The sequence below is a fragment of the Lynx canadensis genome, chromosome A2 (assembly GCF_007474595.2).
Source record: "Lynx canadensis isolate LIC74 chromosome A2, mLynCan4.pri.v2, whole genome shotgun sequence".
Taxonomy (NCBI): Eukaryota; Metazoa; Chordata; class Mammalia; order Carnivora; family Felidae; genus Lynx; species Lynx canadensis.
The window spans coordinates 95,398,820-95,419,340 of NC_044304.2; the positions used below are offsets into that span (position 1 = coordinate 95,398,820).

General features: G+C 35.1%; 1 protein-coding gene across 2 annotated transcripts in view; it reads right to left on the bottom strand.

The window, feature by feature from the left end:
• Window positions 1-193: 193 nt before the first annotated feature.
• The window catches only part of FAM133B (family with sequence similarity 133 member B), a 29,804-nt gene continuing 9,476 nt past the window's right edge, over window positions 194-20,521 (bottom strand). Inside the window, exons 2-11 of one of the 2 annotated variants that reach the window (XM_032592400.1) lie at window positions 19,501-19,598; window positions 17,603-17,681; window positions 16,625-16,699; window positions 16,484-16,516; window positions 15,960-16,022; window positions 15,301-15,393; window positions 13,949-13,999; window positions 6,494-6,586; window positions 4,888-4,929; window positions 194-1,784 (exon numbers count right to left, since the gene is read on the bottom strand). In XM_032592400.1, the coding sequence (XP_032448291.1) occupies window positions 1,698-1,784; window positions 4,888-4,929; window positions 6,494-6,586; window positions 13,949-13,999; window positions 15,301-15,393; window positions 15,960-16,022; window positions 16,484-16,516; window positions 16,625-16,699; window positions 17,603-17,681; window positions 19,501-19,598 (714 nt within the window). In that variant the 3' untranslated portion in view covers window positions 194-1,697. Of the gene's footprint in view, window positions 1,785-4,881; window positions 4,930-6,493; window positions 6,587-13,948; window positions 14,000-15,300; window positions 15,394-15,959; window positions 16,023-16,483; window positions 16,517-16,624; window positions 16,700-17,602; window positions 17,682-19,500; window positions 19,599-20,521 lie in introns of both variants that reach the window. The other variant, XM_030307956.1, reaches the window with a different exon arrangement.

Sequence of the window (20,521 nt, forward strand, 5' to 3'; positions counted from 1 at the left end):
TACATATCTTTTATTAGGAAAGAGTATGAAGCTTTAAGCATAAAATTTAAGGAAGTTTACCAAGAAATAAATAATTTTTACAGCTAAAAATCTGGGGATATGTCTTATCCACCTACCATTGAACCCCTAGTAGTGTTTCTTAATCTTTATAACTTTACTTGCAACTCAAAGGGAGCTGATAAGAACACAGCTATTTTTAAGTAAAATAGCTATTTATTCAGCCTCTTGTCATGCCAAAATGTTTTGTGCATATACCACTATAATTAGCACACCCTCTGAAACAGGCAAAATTGTACATCAAATTATATTTCATGTTACCTGATTATATAAAAATGTAAAGTGAAAATGATTTATCAATTCCTTTTAACGTTACTAGTAAACAATTCAGCAGTAGATATGAGGCACAAAATCTTAGTAAAATATGACAGGAAGAGCAATAATGTAATTCTCACTTAACTTGTCATAATTGGTTATGAATATACAAAGACAAATTTCTAAAATGTTATATTTACTAAGATTCTGGCAATAGCTTTATGTAACAAGACACAGCATACCAGGCCTGCCACTCAACTTGTTTATGGTAAGACTCAGCTTCAATATGAAGCTGTTTGGAAAAAAAAAAAAAAAAATTAGAAGTCTGCTTTTTTTTTTTTTTTACATGCTAAGTATCTTGGCAAGTATGCCATTAAACACAGTATGGAATTTAAGATAGCAAGAATAAGGAGTTAACAAAAGCTAAACACTGCAGCCTAAACAAATTTCATACAAAAATAAAATAACTATCACTGGTTACATAAAATTTTCCTGACTGGTTAAAACTAACAGTATAAAACATGCATTTTAGAATCTTTAGCTATCAAGTTCAAAAAGTACCAGTGTCTATTGGAAATGATTCCTCTCCAAAGCCAAAGTGTAGTCAAAATTAATTCAAATGTTATAACACATTCTAATGCTAAAAAACATTCAGTATTATTGAAGTGGAGGTAAATCCCAGAGCTTTTGGGGCTTTGTCGTGCTGCAAAAGGCTGTTACTCTGGTTCACTTAAAGCAGCAAATGACAAGAGTCCAAGAATGTCTAAGGGCAAGACTACTGTACCAGCTCTGACCTCCCCATGAAGCATGGCTACTGTGTCCACAAAAATAGGATGTGTGAGGATAAAAGGCACGCTATTCTGCTAGCTAAAGAGATAGCAAACCACCCCCCCCCAACCCTAAAAGCTCCTTCCCCGGGTGAATAAAAGTATATAAGGGGAAAAAATTAAAATACACTTATCTACAGAATAAGGATTTTGAAATATCAATGTAATCCCTATTTCCAAAATGTTAACTCGAGTCATCTGGTCATTTCTAATTACATCTTAATGATATATCCAGATTCGATTTCTGTTGATTTATCATTAGATACTTCAAGTCAAAAATATTAACTTTATCCCCAAATATCTTAACCACTAGCACAACTGCAATGTATTATCTCCCAGAGTTGTTAAGCACTGGAAGAGAAAAAACTGATGTTCAAGCAGCAGGCAACAATTATGGCCCTTTCACACAGAGGCATCCAAGTGGCTACTGAATAGTCCAGTAATAATTCTAAAAACAAGAAAATTCATGCATTTTAGTAATTATGTCATAATTTTCACAGTTGAGATTTCCTTAGACATTGCACTTTCTTTATAAAGGAATCCTGATTTTTCTTAATATTATGGCGAGTCGGGACTTGAACTAGCAGCCTTCTTTTTCTTCTTCTTACTGTGTTTCTTATGCTTCTTTTTCTTTTTTGTTTTTTCCTGTAAAGAGAGTTCCCTGTTAGACATTTCTATAGGAAAATATGCAAGTCTAAAACAACTTTACCATGGTACTTCTAAGCTACTATATAATTATTTCAAACAATCCACACAACCAAGTAAACTATTCGGAACATTTTTGGAAAAGTCTAAATAATTAATATCATGAGGACTAAGAGTGCTTGTTTTCAAAAAGATATGGAAAAATTCTTAAGTCATTAGCACATTAATGTAGTTTCTAAATAAAACTTTCTATAGAAAATAAATTCTATGAATAATCATATCAACTGCTGTATCTCATACTATATAATTTGTAAAGGTGAAGTAATTGTAGTTATTGCAAAGAAGTCCTCATATCACAGCAAAACACAACTGTTTTTATAAATGACAGTTTTTGGAAAATATATATATTAAATCTGGTATTTTTTGGGTAAACAGGAACATAATTATTAGGTCCTGTCTTCACTGGTAACTATTTTAATTATTAAATTAACAACAACTAACTGGTACAAAATATTGATGTACAGTTGAAAAGTCTACTTAGCTTAGTAACTTTAATTTTTTAAAAAAGCTTTTATGTAAACTCTATGCTCAGCATGGGGCTTCAACTCACAACCCCAAGATCAAGAGTCATATGCTGTACCTGCAGAACCAGCCATGCATTCAGATGCTTACTTTTTTAGACAAAAATGCCACTAAAGCCTAGAAAAAGTAGTCAACTCATGACTAGATAAAGAGAGCTACAATTTTGTTGAACTCTGACTCTTGTGACTATTTCTGATGTAGAAGAGAAGGCAGAACTCTTAGAAACAGATACTTAGAAAAGTGGTATCAAATGAGAGACTAGTTGTTGCAAAAGAAAATAAAAAGCAAGAAAGGAAAAAAAAAAGCAAGAAAGGAGACGTGTAAAGACAGCAAAAGCAAAGCTTCCTATCATTTCTGAATCAATAAGAACTTTCCACAATCCCCCTGCCCCTCTCAAAGGTCTCTACCACTTAGCAGCTTTAAGCTAACTTTCATCATTCTCTTCACGAAAAGATCAAGTGCACAGGGAATTTTACAAAATTCCCTGTATTTGGCCCTTTAACGTTTTGGGTCTAGGTTGCTTTTTCATAAAAGCACAGTTGACTACTCTCTTTTTAAAATACTTTTCTTCGTGGCTTCCACAACACCTCAGTCTGCTGCTTTCTTCTACTGCAAAGACCCTTTCACCTCCCATGCTTGTTCTTATTCCTCTGCTTGACCTTTCAGGACCTCCTTCCTTTTCCACATGCTCTCTCAGTCTCCCATGCTTTTAATAGTACTTACATACCAAATCTTCCTATCTAGTCCTTGCTCTGAACTCAAGACTGTGAGTTCTTCCTGGATACCTAACAAGTGTATCTAAAATTACCATAAAAATGCTAATTTTTCTCTCCAAATTCTCTTAGCTATCTTAGTAAATGGTACCTCTATTAAGGCAAAGAAACTAAGCTGCGGTTGGCTCTACTGTCTTAACTCCACTCTCTACATCCAAAGCAGCAAGTAAGCCCTATCATCTAAGTCCAAAAACATAACTCAAATCCATCACACCAGTCCATCCTCACTACTACCACTGTGATACGAACACCATTCCTCACCTCTCTCTACTCCATCTCTGCCACAGTATTTTAAAAATGTAAAGTTGATTTAGGTCACTTCTTTGTTAAAAACACTCAAAATAGCTTCCCAAAGCATTCTGATTAAAACTGAAACACCTGGCTATGTGACATGGCCTCTGCTTACTTCCCAACCTCACTGTATGCAATTCCTCTTCATCTACTAGGTGTAAGCCATGCTTACTCTTTCCATTCTTCAAACAAATCAAGCTCATTCCTACCACAGGTCCTCAGCTCTTCTCTCTGTTTAGGATATTCTTCTTTTGATCTTCACATGGTTGGTTCTTTCTTGTAAATCCTATTTCAGCTTAATTTTACTTCCTCAGAAAGGCTTTCCTTCCCCAAAGTCACTTTCTTACATATCATCCTCTTATCCATCTTGTATTCCATTATAACAACACTACTAACACCAATAGTGCCTGCATAGAGATGCTTAATAAACATATGCTAGCTGAATGCACGAAAACAGTGTGGTATGCAAGTACAAATTAGAACTATCCTAAATTAACTATTATGTCTTAGTTAATCTGAACCAAAGACCAAAGCAGTTTTCACTCAAATTATATTCCCATTCAGAAAAAAAAGTCTCTTAAATGTCGCCTTGGTCATGAAGTACAGTAAATGTTACTTCTGAGTCATATATTACCAGGTGATTCTTTCTACCAGAAAAAGACCCTCATTTAAGAGTGAGGGAAATTCCGGGAAAGGGAAGTTAACCCTCAAACCTACAAAAGATGCTGTTCTCATTTTTCTTCTACCTCTCCCTAAGAAAATACTTTCAAAGGCAATCACCCATGCTTATACTGAGTGCTCCTAAATTACTTTAATGATATGCTCTGCAATTACTCTTTGATAATCTGTTATCTACTTTCCCCAGGTTGGTCTGCTTCTCATTTGAATATCACTTCCATTTTCTTTATTCTCCTCTTCCTTCTTTCTCCTTTTATACTTCTCAATTTGCATAATAGCAGAGCTGGCTTTAGAAATAATCAAAAGAATCATCTTTATTAGTGAATCATTTATGTTGTCACATTCCTGCTTTATTTTTTATTGCATCCTGTGCTTAGAAGGTTTTTCTGTTGTTATAGGTTTGGCTGATCTGAAAGTAACTTCTATTGAAGATGAGGGAATCACCATACTTAAATCTCATATTTCATATTACAGCTTAAGAAAATCAAAAAAAGTTTGAGTTTTCATTTCTAACAGCACTGAATATGGAATAAAATAAAATGAAATGCTGAATAAAACACTGAAATGGAAGCAGGACATGTTTACTACTAGGATACTCTTCCTTTCTCCTAAGCCAATTTAACTTGCTTTAACCCATTAAGTAAAGCTGAATACCACATTTTTCCCAATAAATATTTAGGCCCAGTAAATGAAGTCATGCTTTATAAGGATTCATTTTATCTTAACAAAAAGAACCACACTACTGTCATGTAAAAACTTTAAATGATACTTGCTATTACTTTTTCTCGTTCTTCACTGCTTTTCTTCTTTTTTGCTCGTACCTAAAAAGTTTGAATTTTTGTTGAGAAGACAAATATGTAACTTGCACTCAAGACATTTTTTTAAAATTTATATGTAAAAACAATTTTGACAATCAAATGGCATTTTAAATGCCTTCTTATACCTTAAACCCCTGTTTGCACATCCCAGAAATGCAGATATCATATAAACAAAGGGAAGACTGTATTTTGTTTCATTCATCCAGAGCTTTACTGAGTTTTGGAAAATGCATTGATGACAATGCTACTTTAGAGTTTTTGAAGGGCTTATGTAATGTACCTGCCACAGCTTGGATTTTGTTATGTCTTAAGATTTTATGTATTCTGGTGTTATCACACTCAGCATTTATGCACTGAAATAAAATTTAGTAAAATATACATTAATATTTTCTTATATACTAAAAAATTTGTTAGGGCATATTAATATAAAATGTGTAGATCAGATCTGTAATACATACATATGTGCTGCCAATTTCAATTCAATTCATTTCAATTTCATTTCAGAGGGGTATTACAAAATACTATTACAAAAGGGGAGCAATAGGCCCTATTTTACAAATGAGGAAACAAAATCCAAGAGAAAAACACTTTAAAGATGGTAACTTACAGACCTAAAATTATCTAAAAATGGGACTCTTATTCTAACAGAGTACAAACAAAATCCAAGATAGGAATATCAGAGCTGAAAAGGACCATAGTATAGAGACTACCTAATTCTCCTCTACCTTATAGATAGGAAAAAAGATCACAGCAACATTTCTGCTCTATCTCATCACTGTTCTACTTCTTAAATAGTAGTAGTTCCAAATAAAAACAAGGGAATGCTATGTTTCAATACACTACACATCAAACAGCATCTTTCACGTAATCAAAATAGCAGTATAGTAAAAAGTAAATATTAGAAGAATAAAATAAAATAGGGGCACCTGGGCGGCTGAGTCAGTTGAGTGTCCAACTTCAGCTCAAGTCATGATCTCATGGTTCATGAGTTCAAGCCCCACACTGGGCTCGCTGCTGTCGGTGCAAAGCCTGCTTTGGATCCTCTCTTCCCCTCCCTCTGCCCCTCCCCATCTTGTGCTCTCTCAAAAATAAATAAACATTGAAAAATAGCTCAGAATAGATATTTGTAAATACGGTTAATTATAATATTAGCTATATAATTAATTATCTTCTAGGAAATGAAAAACTCGTTCTGAAATAGAACTTCCATTTCTTTTTCATAGCACACTTACTAGAGAAGTGAGTAAAACAAATATTCATGACGTATTTCTTTTAACTAATTTCTTTTATTAAAATCAAATAACTGAACAATTATTTTTATATTTGAGAGAGAGAGAGAGAGAGAGAGAGCAAGCATGCACATGATGGGGGGAGAATGGCAGAGGGAGAGAATCTTAAGCAGGTTCCCTGTCAGTGCGGAGTCGGATGTGGGGCTCAATCTCATGACCCTGGGATTGTGACCTGAGCTGAAATCAAGAGTTGGACACTTAACCAACTAGACCACCCAGGCACCCCAAAATCAAATAACATTTTCAAGTGAAGAAAATGGATTTGATCATATACTTACTTCTTCAATGTAATCTGATTCTGATAAGGACTCAGATGATAAAGGTTTATCTTCAGGATACATCTTTCTTTTTTTGCTGAGTCCTTTAATGTCCTATGAAAAATAAATACATGTATGTTGACTCAAAAAGATGTAATGCTATGCCACACAAATTCGCTTCTAAGTTCTATTTAACAATTCCTCCAATTATCACAAAAATTACCTATTTTCATTTTAGAAATGTCTAAAATTGATGACATTCACCAGTATTCAGTCTTTAACCCCAATAAAATAATGCTTTTATTACATAACCCTAAAAGACATAACTACATGTCCTTTTAGATGTAATATCATTTTTTTCCTTTTTTTTTAAAGTTAATTTATTTTTGAGAGAGAGCATGAGTGGGGGAAGGACAGAGAGAAAGGGAGACAGAGGATATGAAGCAGGCTCTGCACTGACAGAACAGCCCCTGACATTGGGCTTGAACTCACAACCATAAGATCATGACCTGAGCCGAAGTCAGACACTCAATCGACTGAACCACCCAAGCGCCTCTTTTTTAAAAAATATTTGTTAATTTAAGTAATCTCTATACCCAACGTGGAGCTCAAACTCATGGCCCTGAGATCAAAAGACATATGCTCTTCTGACTGAGCCAGGCAGGCACCCCTCTTATTTTAATTATAAATGACAGAATTATAAAAACTCGTAAGAAACCACACAGGTGGTATAAGATTTAAGTCCCTTGTATTTGGATTGTTTTGTTTCTACCCAGTGTTGGATCAGAAAAGCCTAGTGCTACACACACACACACACACACACACACACACACACACCCCAAAGGGTAATCGTGATAATTGAAAAAGATCTCTACACAGTATAAATTACTTTAGTATGTTCCCAGTGTTAAATTCATATTAAAAAAATCTTCATCTCTAAGTATTCTTAATGATGAGAAAATGTGTAACTCTGGGAAAGAAGAAAGACTGAAGGAGTTATTAGACACTTAAAAATATACACTCTGAGGAATAAAAAATTTCAAAAACATCTGATGTACAGCAAAATGTTAAGATTTATTAAAGCTTCATAGTGGATATGCAGGTTGTCATTTTATTATTTTCCATATACTCTTCCTGTATGTCTGACTAGTTCGTAACAATAAAAAAACTACAATGGAAAAAATGCGCACTACTGAATCATATAGAAAAAAAACCACAAAACTATATAGCATGGACCCAATTTTGAAGATTATTGGACAAAAATAAATCACATAGAAAATAAGCTAACAGTGATGATCTGTGTTATATTACAGGTGATTTAATTTTGTTTCTGCAAACAGCTTATTATTTTGGTAGAAATGATAAATGTTCACTGTAAGAAAATTCACCTGAAGCCCAGTACCAGGCATTAAACATCATGAAGATTTTGGAAACAGCTCTCTATGTGTACATTTACTATTTTACATAAATTCTTTTTTAGAACCTGCTCTTCTCACCCAATAGTACCTTTCCATGCCAACTACATTGTCATTTATGGCTGCCTTTGACATTCATTGACAGCATATGCCAGAATTTACCTAACCCATCTCTTTTTGGAGGGCAGGCATACATATGGGTTCTTTGCTATTAAAAACAAAGTTGAGGGGCGCCTGGGTGGCTCAGGTCATGATCTCACGGTTTGTGAGTTCGAGCCCCGCGTCAGGCTCTGTGCTGACAGCTCAGAGCCTGGAGCCTGTTTCAGATTCTGTGTCTCCCTCTCTCTCTGACCCTCCTCTGTTCATGCTGTCTCTCCCTGTCTCAAAATAAATAAATAAATATTAAAAAAAAAAAATTAAAAAAAAAAAAACAAAGTTGAGGGGCACCTGGGGGCACCTTAGGATTCTCTCTTTCTACCTCTCTGACTTTCCCCTGCTTGTGCTCTCTCTCTCTACAAATAAACAAACAAAATAAATAAACTTTAATAAATAAATAAGTAATAAAAACAAAGTTGAGGGGCACCTGGGTGGCTCAGTCAGTTAAGCATCCGACCCTTGGTTTCGGCTCAGGTCATGATCTCATGGTTCGTGGGATCGAGCCCCGCATTGAGCCCCGCGCTGACAGCACGGAGCCTGCCTGGGATTCTCTCTCTCTCCCTCCCTCGCACTTCCTCGCTCTCTATTTCAAAATAAATAAATAAACTTAAAAAATAACAAAAACAAAGTTGAAACACAGTAAAGGGTGCGTGAGTACAAAATCTTTACCTAATAACAATGTTTAAATGAAAGACCAAAGTAGCCTTCACCCAAATGATTTGCTCATTCTCCCACCACCACCCCTCAATCATTTATTTCACTCATTTATGAATCACACTTTACCAAGAAGCCTCCTTATCGGGCTCTTTTATCAATCATATCAATCTCAGATAATTGGAATACAGTCGTATTTTAAGAAATGCCTAAACATGAATTTTACCACTTTTTCTGTGTATATAAGGTATTTTTTTCTGCCTTCCACAGCAAATATAAAGTATCATTTTTTAATTACGAAGTTTTAAATTATGTATTCCTAGTTTTTACTAAGTTTGTTTATTATATTTAAACTTTGTTCATGGTTTACTTTTTTGTGATCTTTGTCATTCAGAATTAGAATTATCTGGTCAAAAATATTGAGTTTTGAGGCATGGGCCTTCTCCACCCCAATACCATATTCTCCATGGTCTTTCTCCAGTTATACTTTCAGATTTAAAACAGACATATTTGGGATTTATCTGGCCTTAAGGAGTGCCCAGCTTTATATTTTCCAAACGGACAATCATTTTGTCCCAAGAAAAGCCACTTGTATCATATATTAAGTTCCACAAATACTTAACAAAGTTTTACTTGGGCTCCAGACTGTTCCCTCCTCCCCCAACTGTTAGTTCCATTTTATCCACTGTTTTTTGTTGTTGTTGTTTTCTATTCCTGTACCATACCGCACTATTTTTTAATCAAAGCATTAATGTCTAATAGGGTAGCTCATACCCAGGAAAATTTACTGAATCTTCATCTTCATGTGCTTCTCTGAATAGATTTGCATATTTTCTTCAAGTAAGTTCCGATCAATTTTTTAAAAATTTCCTATATAGTCTTTGTTACTATTATAAACAGGATATCCCTTCCATTATTAGGTATCATATTCCATTTTTGTAACAATTTAAAAACGAGCTGAAAACAATGACTGATATATGACTCGAAATCACACCCTTTTTTATAACACTATGCTAACTATACTGGAATTAAAATGAAAACCCTAAAAACAAAGAATATTGCCTAAGGGAAAAAATTACACCCTTTTTATGATTATAACAGTCACTCTAAACAATATTAAGAGAAGCCATGGACCCCAAAATGTTCATCATGTACATGAAAAATGAGTAATATCTAAAATATGAAACTCCTATGAGTCATAAAAACAAAAAACCAACAGAAAAGTAGGCAAAGACTATGAATAGGCAATTCACAGAAAATGGTATCTGAATGGCTAATAAGCAAATGAAGAGGCTAAACCATCTTCACATATTAAATTGGCAAAAAGAAATCTCATAGTGTTGACCATCACGTATGTGGAACAAGGGTACGGTCAATACATTACTAGCAGGATACAAATTAATGAGCATTTGGGTGGGCAAAATTTAGACAAGTTAAATGTATGAACATCTTTGAACCTAGAAATTATAGTCCCAGGTATATCTTATTTATTTTCTTTTTCCCCAGGTGTGTCTTAGAAAAGTAATGATAACTTGTGGAAAAGGAAAAATGGATAAGAAATAGTCACTGCAGCACTGTTTGCATTACTGAAAAATGAAAACAGCTAGATGTCCCAAAAACAGAAGAATAGAGAAACAGGAGCGCCTGAATCACTCAGCTGGTTGAGTGTCCGACTCTTGATTTCGGCTCAGGCCATGATCCCAGGGGGTCATGAGATCAAGCCCTGAATCGGGCTCTGCACTGAGCATGGAGCCTGGCTTGAGTTTCTTTCTCCTTCTGCCCCTCTCCCCTGCTCATGCTCTCTAAAACATAAAAATAATTTTAAAAAGGAATGGAGAAATAAATTATGGCAAATTAATATAATAGAATACTATAGGCAAAAGGACTTGAGGGCATCAAGAAGGATAAATGTCCACAGCAATGCTGAATGAAAAAAGTAGGTGCCAGAAGGAAACATGATACCATTTTGAAAATGCAAAATATCTAATGCTATTTAAGAACATATACTTATGCAATAAAAGTGTATAAATGTGGATGGGAAAAATTCACATTAATTTCAGAAACAGCTGCCTCTTAGGAAGGAGAGAGTGTCTTGTACTTTTTCTTTTTTTTAATGTTTGTTTATTTGTGAGAGACAGACAAGAGTGTGAGTGGGGGAGGGGCAGAGAGAGAGGGAGACACAGAATCTGAAGCAGGCTCCAGGCCCTGAGCTGTCAGCACAGAGCCCGATGCGGGGCTCGAACTCACAAACCGTGAGATCATCACCTGAGCCGAAGTCAGACGCTCAACTGACTGAGCCACCAAGGTACCCTGTACTTTTTCTTTAATAAAACCAGACCTGAAGCAACTATGACAAAATGTAAATCATTTGCCAACTCCGGCTGGTATGTATATGGGTATTTGTTTATTGTATTATTTGTCTTTTACTCTGTAAAAACACATTACTACTCTGTACCTTATACTGAAGTACAAAATCACAATGCAGTTGTTTTAGTATTTCATGTTTGTATACTACCAGTTTTTAGTTTCACACGTAAATTTAAAAAAAATTTTTTTAATGTTTATTCATTTTTGAGACAGGGAGAAACAGATGGTAAGTCGGGGAGGGGCAGAGAGAAGGAGACACAGAATCCCAATCAGACTCCAGGCTATGAGCTGTCAGCACAGAGCCCGACATGGGGCTTGAACCTATGAACCATGAGATCATGACCTGAGCCAGTCAGACACTTAACTGACTGAGCCACCCAGGCGCCCCTAACACATATATCTTTTTAAATATGAAAGGTACTACTTATTCTATAATGATTTAGAAAATCAGGAATTAATGTTGAATTACATCATATCCCTTTAGAAATTACGGTTTCTTTCATTTGGGCAGTTACTACAATATGGCAAATTGTATTAATAAAGTTCTTATCTTTGAATTCTTAAAATTAACCCATTTTGATCATGATGGCTTTTTTTTAGTGTCTAAATGGGTTCTTTATTTGCAAATTGATATTAAAACCATTACTAAGTATATATCCAAGATTAGTAAAAATATATGTCCACACAGAAACTTGTACATACACGTTTACAACAGCATAAGGTAGAAACAACTTAAATATCAACAGACAAATGGATAAACAAATTGTGGCATACACACACAGTGGAATATTAATCATCCATAAAAAGAAATGAAGTATTGATACATGCTACCACTTGGGATGAACCTTGAAAACCTTACACTAAGTGAAAGAAGCCAGACACAAAAAGCAATACATTGTATGACTGCTTTTAAATGATATACTCAGAGGAGAAGGGACCTGGACCTGTCCTGAGTCTATGTCACCCTCTGTGATCCAAAGAGTGTCCCTGTCAAGATCTAGCCCTGGAAGTTATAAGAGAATTGTTCTTCAACCTGCCCCAGTAAAGTCAAGCTTCACTTGACTTTACTACAAGCTACCAGCTGTAGCCCCAGTGACCAGCACAGCTGGCAGGGGTTTGGCACACCCAGCCCTTGGTGCTGCCTGAAAGCTTCTGTTGAAGCTCTTCCATGTGGAACTGAAATCACCTACTTGCTTGAGTGGTTCTCACTAAAAAATCAGGCCTAAGCTGAACAGTCTACAAAAGAATATCAGTGTTTTACTCCAAAAAATGTAGGAGAAGAAGCGGTGTTTGAGGGTTTAATGCTAAGTTTTACCTGTCCTTAAATCTGTAGAATACGCTATGTTAATGCTACCTTATATTTGTATCAAAGTTAACAAAAAGTAACTGGCTTTCCAAAGTGTAATACTATTGAATTTGTAAACAAACAGAAAACAAATACAAAGGATAATTTGTCTTATACATTCAATTTGTAAATAGCAAGGACTGTTTTAATTCTAATAAATTCCATTTATTTTAATGTAAATACAAGTGATACACTTATTAAAGTTCCTACTTTTTTTAAAAAAGATTTTATTTTTAAGTAATCTCTACATCCAACATGGAGCTCAAGCCTACAACCCCAAGATCAAGAGTCACATGCTCTACTAACTGAGCCAGCCAGGTGCCCATGAAGTTCCACTTTTGATTCAACAAAACAAAACAAAACACAAAACAGAATAGAACAAAGATATATCCAGAATATATAAATCTAGAGATGGAAAGCAGAACAGAAGTTACTAGGGGAAGGGGGAAAGGGAGAATGGTAATTAGTTAATGAGTATGGGTTGTTTTTGAGGGGGTAATGAAAACGTTTTTAAACTACAGAGGTGGTCATTGCACAACACTGTATATACACAATATTCCTCCAAATTGTAATTTTACAATGTTTAATAGCATATTATGTGAATTACACCCCAATTTAAAAAATATGTTTAAAAAGACTGAATAAAATATAATGACACTGGTCTGTAGTTTTCTTTCATTAGTAACCGCTTCCTTTAGGTTTTTATTACTAAGAACCAGAAAAAGATTTTTAATCGTACATCAGAAACACAGGAATAAACTTGCATTATTTATAGTTAAGTATAAATAAAAATAAAATATCTATAGTAGTAAAAAAGTTTTTCAAAACTTATCTATGATGTATTCAATTTGAAACAGAACTCCAGGTTCTGTAATTAAAACGTCTTTTTTTTTTAACTTTTTAAAAAAAGTTTATGTATTTATTTTGAGAGAAAAAGAGACAGAATGTGAGCAGGGGAGAGGCGGGGGAGGGAGGAAGAGTGGGAGAGAGTGATGGAGGGAGGGAGGGAGAGGGAGAGGGAGAGGGAGAGAGAGAGGGAGAGGGAGAGAGGGAGAGAGAAAGAGAGAGAGAGAGAGAGAGAGAGAGAGAGAGACAGAGACACGCAGCACACAAGTGCGCGCCAGAGAATCCCAAGCAGGCTCCACGCTGTTAGTGCAAAGCTAGCTTCCAATCCTGTCTTCCTCTCTCTCTCTCTCTGTCCCTCCCCCGCTCACACTCTGCCTTTCTAAAAATATAAACATTTAAAAAATAAATAAAATAAAATGACTTGAAGAAGCAAAGGAAATATTTAATCTCCATCATTTTGAATTTTTAATCTGAGATAATAATCTGTACAAATTCAAACTCTGCAGGAATACTTTTCTGATCTTTTAACCTTCAATAATGAATTCAATAAATGATTTCCTTAAATCAGCGAGAAATGCTATAAACACAAAATAAATAAATCTCTTTAAGTTAAAAGGGAGAACATATTGTCAATTTTTTGAAGTAAATGAAGTATTGTATGACAGACTAAAGGCAATGTAAAATTATAATTACCTTGTCTTTCTCAGTTGCATCCTTTGACTTCTTTTTCTTTTTTAAACTATCCTAAACACACAAACATATATATATATCAATTTTAAATTTAAAAGATACAGCATAATAGTATAAGGACAAAAATACCAAAACAGTGATTTGCTCTATGATTCAATTTATTATATAAACTGGAAAAAGTTTACTTCAATGCCAGAATTTTATTCTGAAAATGTAGGAGGAACGTTATGTTGTGTATGTATGTGCTTGTAAGGAAATGGGCATTCTTCATTTATCTAGCTACATATCAAACCTAGGTATACCTCAAAATAATAATCTAACAGATTATCTATAATAACCACCTAGTTTATTTAAAAAATAAGACTTAATGCCATCTGCCTATTTTTGCCCGTGATGGTCACATGCATGGGAGTTCTAATTCACACTGACTGTGGACGTCCACCAATCTCATTTTCCTACTCTTCTTGTAAGGAGGAGAGGCTAGAATTTCTTTCTTTTGATTGTTTCAGTTCTAGCTATTAACCTCCCTGAGCCTTCCTTATCCAAAAAGTGGATGAGGATTGAGTTAAAATGTCAAGTGCTTAGAACTATGCCTAACACAGAGGAGGCACTTGGACAAATATTAGCTATCATTATCATGAGACTGAGTCTTCAGCCTTAAAAGACAAAAAGAAAACCAGTGTTTACTGACTACTTTCTAGATGCCAGGAATTTTGTCAAAAGAAACGACACTAGGACTAGTAGAGATCTGCCACAAAACCAGACAGTTGTTTTGTTTTTCTGAGACCCTAGGTTAGTGTTTGTCAAATTGTGGTCCGAGGACACCCCTATATCAGAATCATGGAGAACATCTATTAAAAATGTAGACTTCTGAGCCTAATCAGATTTACTGAATCATACTGTCTGGAGATGAGGCCCAGGAATCTACACTTTTATTACAACTTGCATGTATTCCTTATTATCACAAATGTCTGAGAGCCAATGCCAATTATGTTTCACAATTCTGGACAGTACAGAGCAGATTTAGGAATAGGATACTGGGCCAGATAGTACAGTATGTTTTTTTCTCTAAACTCTGACTTCTTTATGAAAATGGAAAAAATAGTATCTGTCACATTTATCATAAAGCTATCAGGGAAATGTTGAGAGATGGAGACATATGTGGAAGTACTTAGAGAACAATTGAAAACCATATGTAAGATATTAAGTATATCAATTAAATGGCACAGACCATCAAAGTACAAAAAAATAGTATCTCATTTCCAAACTGAGAGCAATTTAAGATAGGATGATTTAAAAGAAGCTAATTAAATGTGGTTTGCTATCCAAAATGCTGCTAATTTAAGTAATTTTACCTTACTGTCCGATTCAGTTTCTGACATGGAGCTTTCAGAAGATTTATGTGAACGATTCTTCTTTTTCTTTTTTCTTTTTCCTTGTTTTTTATCCTATATAAAACATTTTTACAAACATTTGCTTTGTTTCAAAAATATAATTGATGCATTTTATTAATATAAAAACTTTATCCATGAAAGAACCAAGTTGTAAACACATGTTTTACTTAACAGTATTTTTAAAGTAAACTTTATGCCCAATGTGGGGCTTGAGCTCCTGAGCCTGAGATCAAGAGTCACATACTCTACCGAATGAGCCAACCAAGCACCCCCTTAATAATTGTGTAAAGTATAACTTATACTAACCTTCCTGTTTTATAAAAAAAAGTCAAGTAATTTGAGTCACACGTACCCTCTAGCTTCTAGTCAGATAGCATTTTAGATTTTTAAACTGTATTTCTTCTCTGATATTTTTAAGTGAATAAGATACATTTAGGAATATAAAAAAAATATGTTAATATTTAAGTATCTAGCTGTTCATTCCTGTCAGTGCTCTCAGTTATGGATAATTAACCAAAACCTGCAAGTCAACATTTCTAAAATATTACATAATGGATTTCCTCTTGTCATTAAATAAATTAGAGATTATTATTTCATGAGCCATCACAGGCAAACCTTACCTCATCTTCAGAATCCGAAGAACTGCTGGAAGAATCAGAGCTTGATGAAGAAGAAGATGAATACTTGACCAAGCACAAAACAATTAAAGCTTGTGAGATGCAGGAATTTTTTTATTACTAAGTCTTTCAAATACTTAACAAAATCAATCTAGTGGCTGAGAAACAGATGTTGTATTATTCTGAAGACTTAAACATTAAAAAGTGAAATGTCATACGCCCTTACACACACACACACACACACACACACACACACACACACGAAAAAGGCTCAACAAAGTAACAGATATGGCAATGGTAGTCAATTTTCCCCTTTCCCTCCCTGATAGCAACAGAGGAGTTACTAGGTTATAAGGCGGGTGGCGCCTTTCTTTATATTGCTAATAGAACAAAACCACCCGTATCTACCAAAGGACCTCCAGGCTCCTTGACTCATTTACAGTCAGCATACAGGTTGTATAAATTATCTTACTTTTCTTGTAAGCTCTTAATCGTAACATTTAGAAAAATGGAAAACTTTTGCTCACCCTACCAGATTTCTTCTTTTCTTTTTTCTTTCTCTAAAAACAAACAAAAGTACAAATCTAAATAAGCTGATGTGAGTTTTTAATATTATACTGATAGTAGTACACCCAACTGTGATATTAAAAACAACATTAAACTCTTACCTGCTTTTTTTTGGATGAGCTCTCACTTCCACTTAATAATTTCTCCCTGTGTTTTTCTAGTTCTTTCTTCCAGTTCTGCAAAAAGGTTATGAACAACATCAAAGGCTATCTATCCCCTTCTAACACACCTGATATAGACAGCTACTACTTCCTTCCCTCTATCCTCTATTACCTCTCACCATCTCAGCCTCTAAGAACAGGGAAAAGGTATTCCAGGTGCCAGAACCCTGTTACCAAAGAATCCTCTAAAAGCTCTTTATTAAGGGGGATATTAAAGAGTGGGAGCTCTCCAGTGCATATTGAGAAGAGGAGTAGGTATTATCACTGAAGCTGACAACTTTTTTCTTTTTTACAAAAAAAAAAAAAAAAAGAGTTAGATTCTCTTTCCAGACAGTAAAAACTGAATTAATCTATATTGTACCTGAAATACTACATACATGTTTGTGACCAAAACAGGCAAACATCATGGAAAACTCAGAGTAATATGGGGCCATGGGGGCAGGGGAAGATAAAGGGAAGAACCCAGATGACCTAAATTACTGTAAGATGATTTTCCACTTTTTAATTTTTTTGCTCTTTTTATTTTAAAGAAATCGTGCATTTATATACAAATCTGTATTCAATGTACAGAGCGCCCTTAAACCTAAAAACCATGCCCGACCCCTGATTTGTTAAAAAATTATTTCATATTTCTTTTTTTTCTGTTTTTAATGTTTTATTTTATTTCTGACAGAGAGAGACAGAGCATGAGCGGGGGGAGGGGCAGACAGAGAGGGAGACACAGAATCCGAAGCAGGCTCCAGGCTCTGAGCTGTCAGCACAGAGCCCGATGCGGGGCTTGAACTCACAGACCATGAGATCATGACCTGAGCCGAAGTCGGACGCTCAACCGACTGAGCCACCCCAGGCGCCCCAATGTCATATTTCTTTTAAGAAAACATATGTGTCTATTTTTTCAAACAGGTACTATTTACAAACCTCATTCATTTTTTCTTCAAATTCAGCCAATGCCTTGGAGCCTTTCTTTTTCTTCTCTAGTTGTTCTTTCACTTCTTCCCTTAATAAAATAGACACATAAGTTTTCAAGCAATTCAAATTAGAGATGAATACTTACAAACAAAACCAAAATTTCGTGAATAAAAAAAATATTAGTATCCTAATAAACTTCCATTCCAGTATTGACACATTTTAAAGTTCTTTGTTCATAGCCTTATAAGTCAATTATCATTAACACAGTCTTTCAGATAACACTGATTATTCCTTTCCCAAACATGGATTACAAGAGCTAATACACCAAACGTTTGAGCACTGTTTTCAATACATTTTCCTTTAATCCTTACAACAATCCTGTGAGAAAACACAGTATTATTACACCAATTTTACAGATACGAAGCAAAGCTTGAGGCAGGTAAGAAATCTGCCTAGGGTCCCAAAGCTGATAGTTTCAGTGTTAGGGAGAGCTAAGGTCTATTTAAACTACTAAATTTTTTAATTAAACATCTATTTTACAATGCACCTCTCATACTGCACAGAAGAGTTGGTACAACATGCCTGATTGCTAATTCTCAGAATGGCCTACTTACAAGTTTGGCCCTGGCTGGCATCTGGGAACTTGGATTTTGAAGGCTCCTTACCATTCCGTTAAGAGTGGCTCACTGTGCCTATCTGTACAAATACTACTGCTTAGGCTGAACCTGTACTTCAGGGAGTCTGGAATTTTGGGATCTGATAGGGAGAGGCTGACTAGTCCCCAGTAAAAACCCTGGGCACACTGAGTCTCTAATGAACTCCCCTGGTTGGCAACATTTCATGTATGTTAACACAACTCATTGCTGTGGGGGTTAAGCACATTCCATGTGACTATATAGGAAGAAGCCTTGGAAGCCTGAGCCCAATCTCCCCTGGACTTCACCCCATGCAACTTTTCTCTTTGCTGATTGTGGCTGGTACTCTTTCAGTGTAATAAGTCTTACCCAAGAGTACAACTATCTGGGAGTCCTTCTAGCAAATTACACAACTGAAGGGCTATCTTGGGGGACTCTAATACACACATAATATACTTTCTCGAGCACTTCCCCTTAAAGTTCATTTCTTCTCACCAATTTTGAAGGTAAAATGTATTTTGTTTTGGGATAATTTTCTGGTATGCTGCAAAAGTCAACAACAGCATTCATGAAAACTCTAAGAGGTAGACATGGCTTACTTTCTATTTAACTCAAAGGAAGAGTCCTTGTTACATATAAGCAAAACTTTCAACTATAGTTATCCAGCTTTTAGGGGCACTTACAAGCATTATGAAGCTAACAACTCTGAAACTTGTCATAAGTTATCTCAGGAGTCTGATATTTAATAATAAGACATACTAAAAAAAAAAGTAAGGCCAGTGCTGTGATGCTTTATTTACAAATAATGAGTTACTCAATGAGGGCAAATAAAAACCCAAAAAACAATTTAAAACAAAAATTTTTTAATGGGAAATTCAACTTATTGAAAAGCCATCAGGTAAGAATAGAAACATGGCTTAACATTATCCTTCCTAACACCTACTTACACTTCAATGAAAGGCGAGATTAGTCAAACCTACCATTTTAAATAGCTTAAAACTGCAAGCTTAAGGTCTCTTCTAGGGGATAGAGAAGAGATTGATATGAAAGGTTAACTGCTAGCTCTTTAGCTACACAGGGTGGTGGCTTCTCAAATATTTGTTCTATGCTCATGTATGATGCGTATTTCATACATTGAAAAGAAAGCACCAATGAATATCACTTCAAAAAATTATGTATCTGACAATTGCTTTGCAATCAATTAAAACTGTAACAGTAACCTTTAAAAAATCTATGAAAATCTTATAAATGGTTAAATTGTTACACAAATACCAGGTAGGCCTTGGTCGATTCAGATAATCCTGGATTGTTGGCCCTGAAGACTGGATTGGACCCCTGGATCTGGCCATTGCTATTGGGTTCATATAGGCCTTGAGGAAAGAACAAAAATTAACTCAATTAAAAAAAAAAAAACATCAAAAATGCAAATGTTCACTTACTCACCAAGCAATTTTTATTATAAATGCATACTATGTCCAACTAAGCATGAATAATCTAACCAAATTTTTCATTACAAAAAAAATTAATACTCTATTAAGTCTCACAAGTTCAGGAGATGAATCATATCACTACTACATAGAAAAAAAATTTTTTTTACCAGAGATTTAAAATTAAAAAAAAATTTTTTTTAATGCTTATTTATTTCTGAAAGAGAGGGAGAGAAAGAGAGAGACACAGTGCGAAAGGGGGAGGGTCAGAGAGAGAGGGAGACAGAGAATCTGAAGCAGGCTCTAGGCTCTGAGCTGTCAGCACAGAGCCTAATGTGGGACTCGAACTCACAAATGCGAGATCATGACAGGAGCCGAAGTCAGACACTTAACTGACTAAACTACCCAGGTGTCACCCCACCTTTTTTTTTTTTTTTAACTTTTTTAACGTTTATTTATTTTTTCGAGACAGGGTGAGACAGAGCACGAACGGAGGGAGGGTCAGAGAGAGAGGGAGACACAGAATCCGAAGCAGGCTCCAGGCTCTGAGCTGTCAGCACAGAGCCCGACGTGGGGCTAGAACTCACAGAACTCACAGATCGTGAGATCATGACCTGAGCTGAAGTCGGACGCTTAACCAACTGAGCCACCCAGGCGCCCCCCACCTTTTTTTTTAAACTAGAGATTTAATAAAAATAATAATGATACCTCTTTCTTACTGTAAGATGATTTTATGTTTTCTCCTAAAGCCCAATAACCCCATGAGACGGTAACACTATGCTTACTGGCAAATTAAGAAACTTGGTTGCAAAATAATTAAAGATCTAACTTTATTTTTTTTTAAGTGTATTTATTTTGAGAGAGGA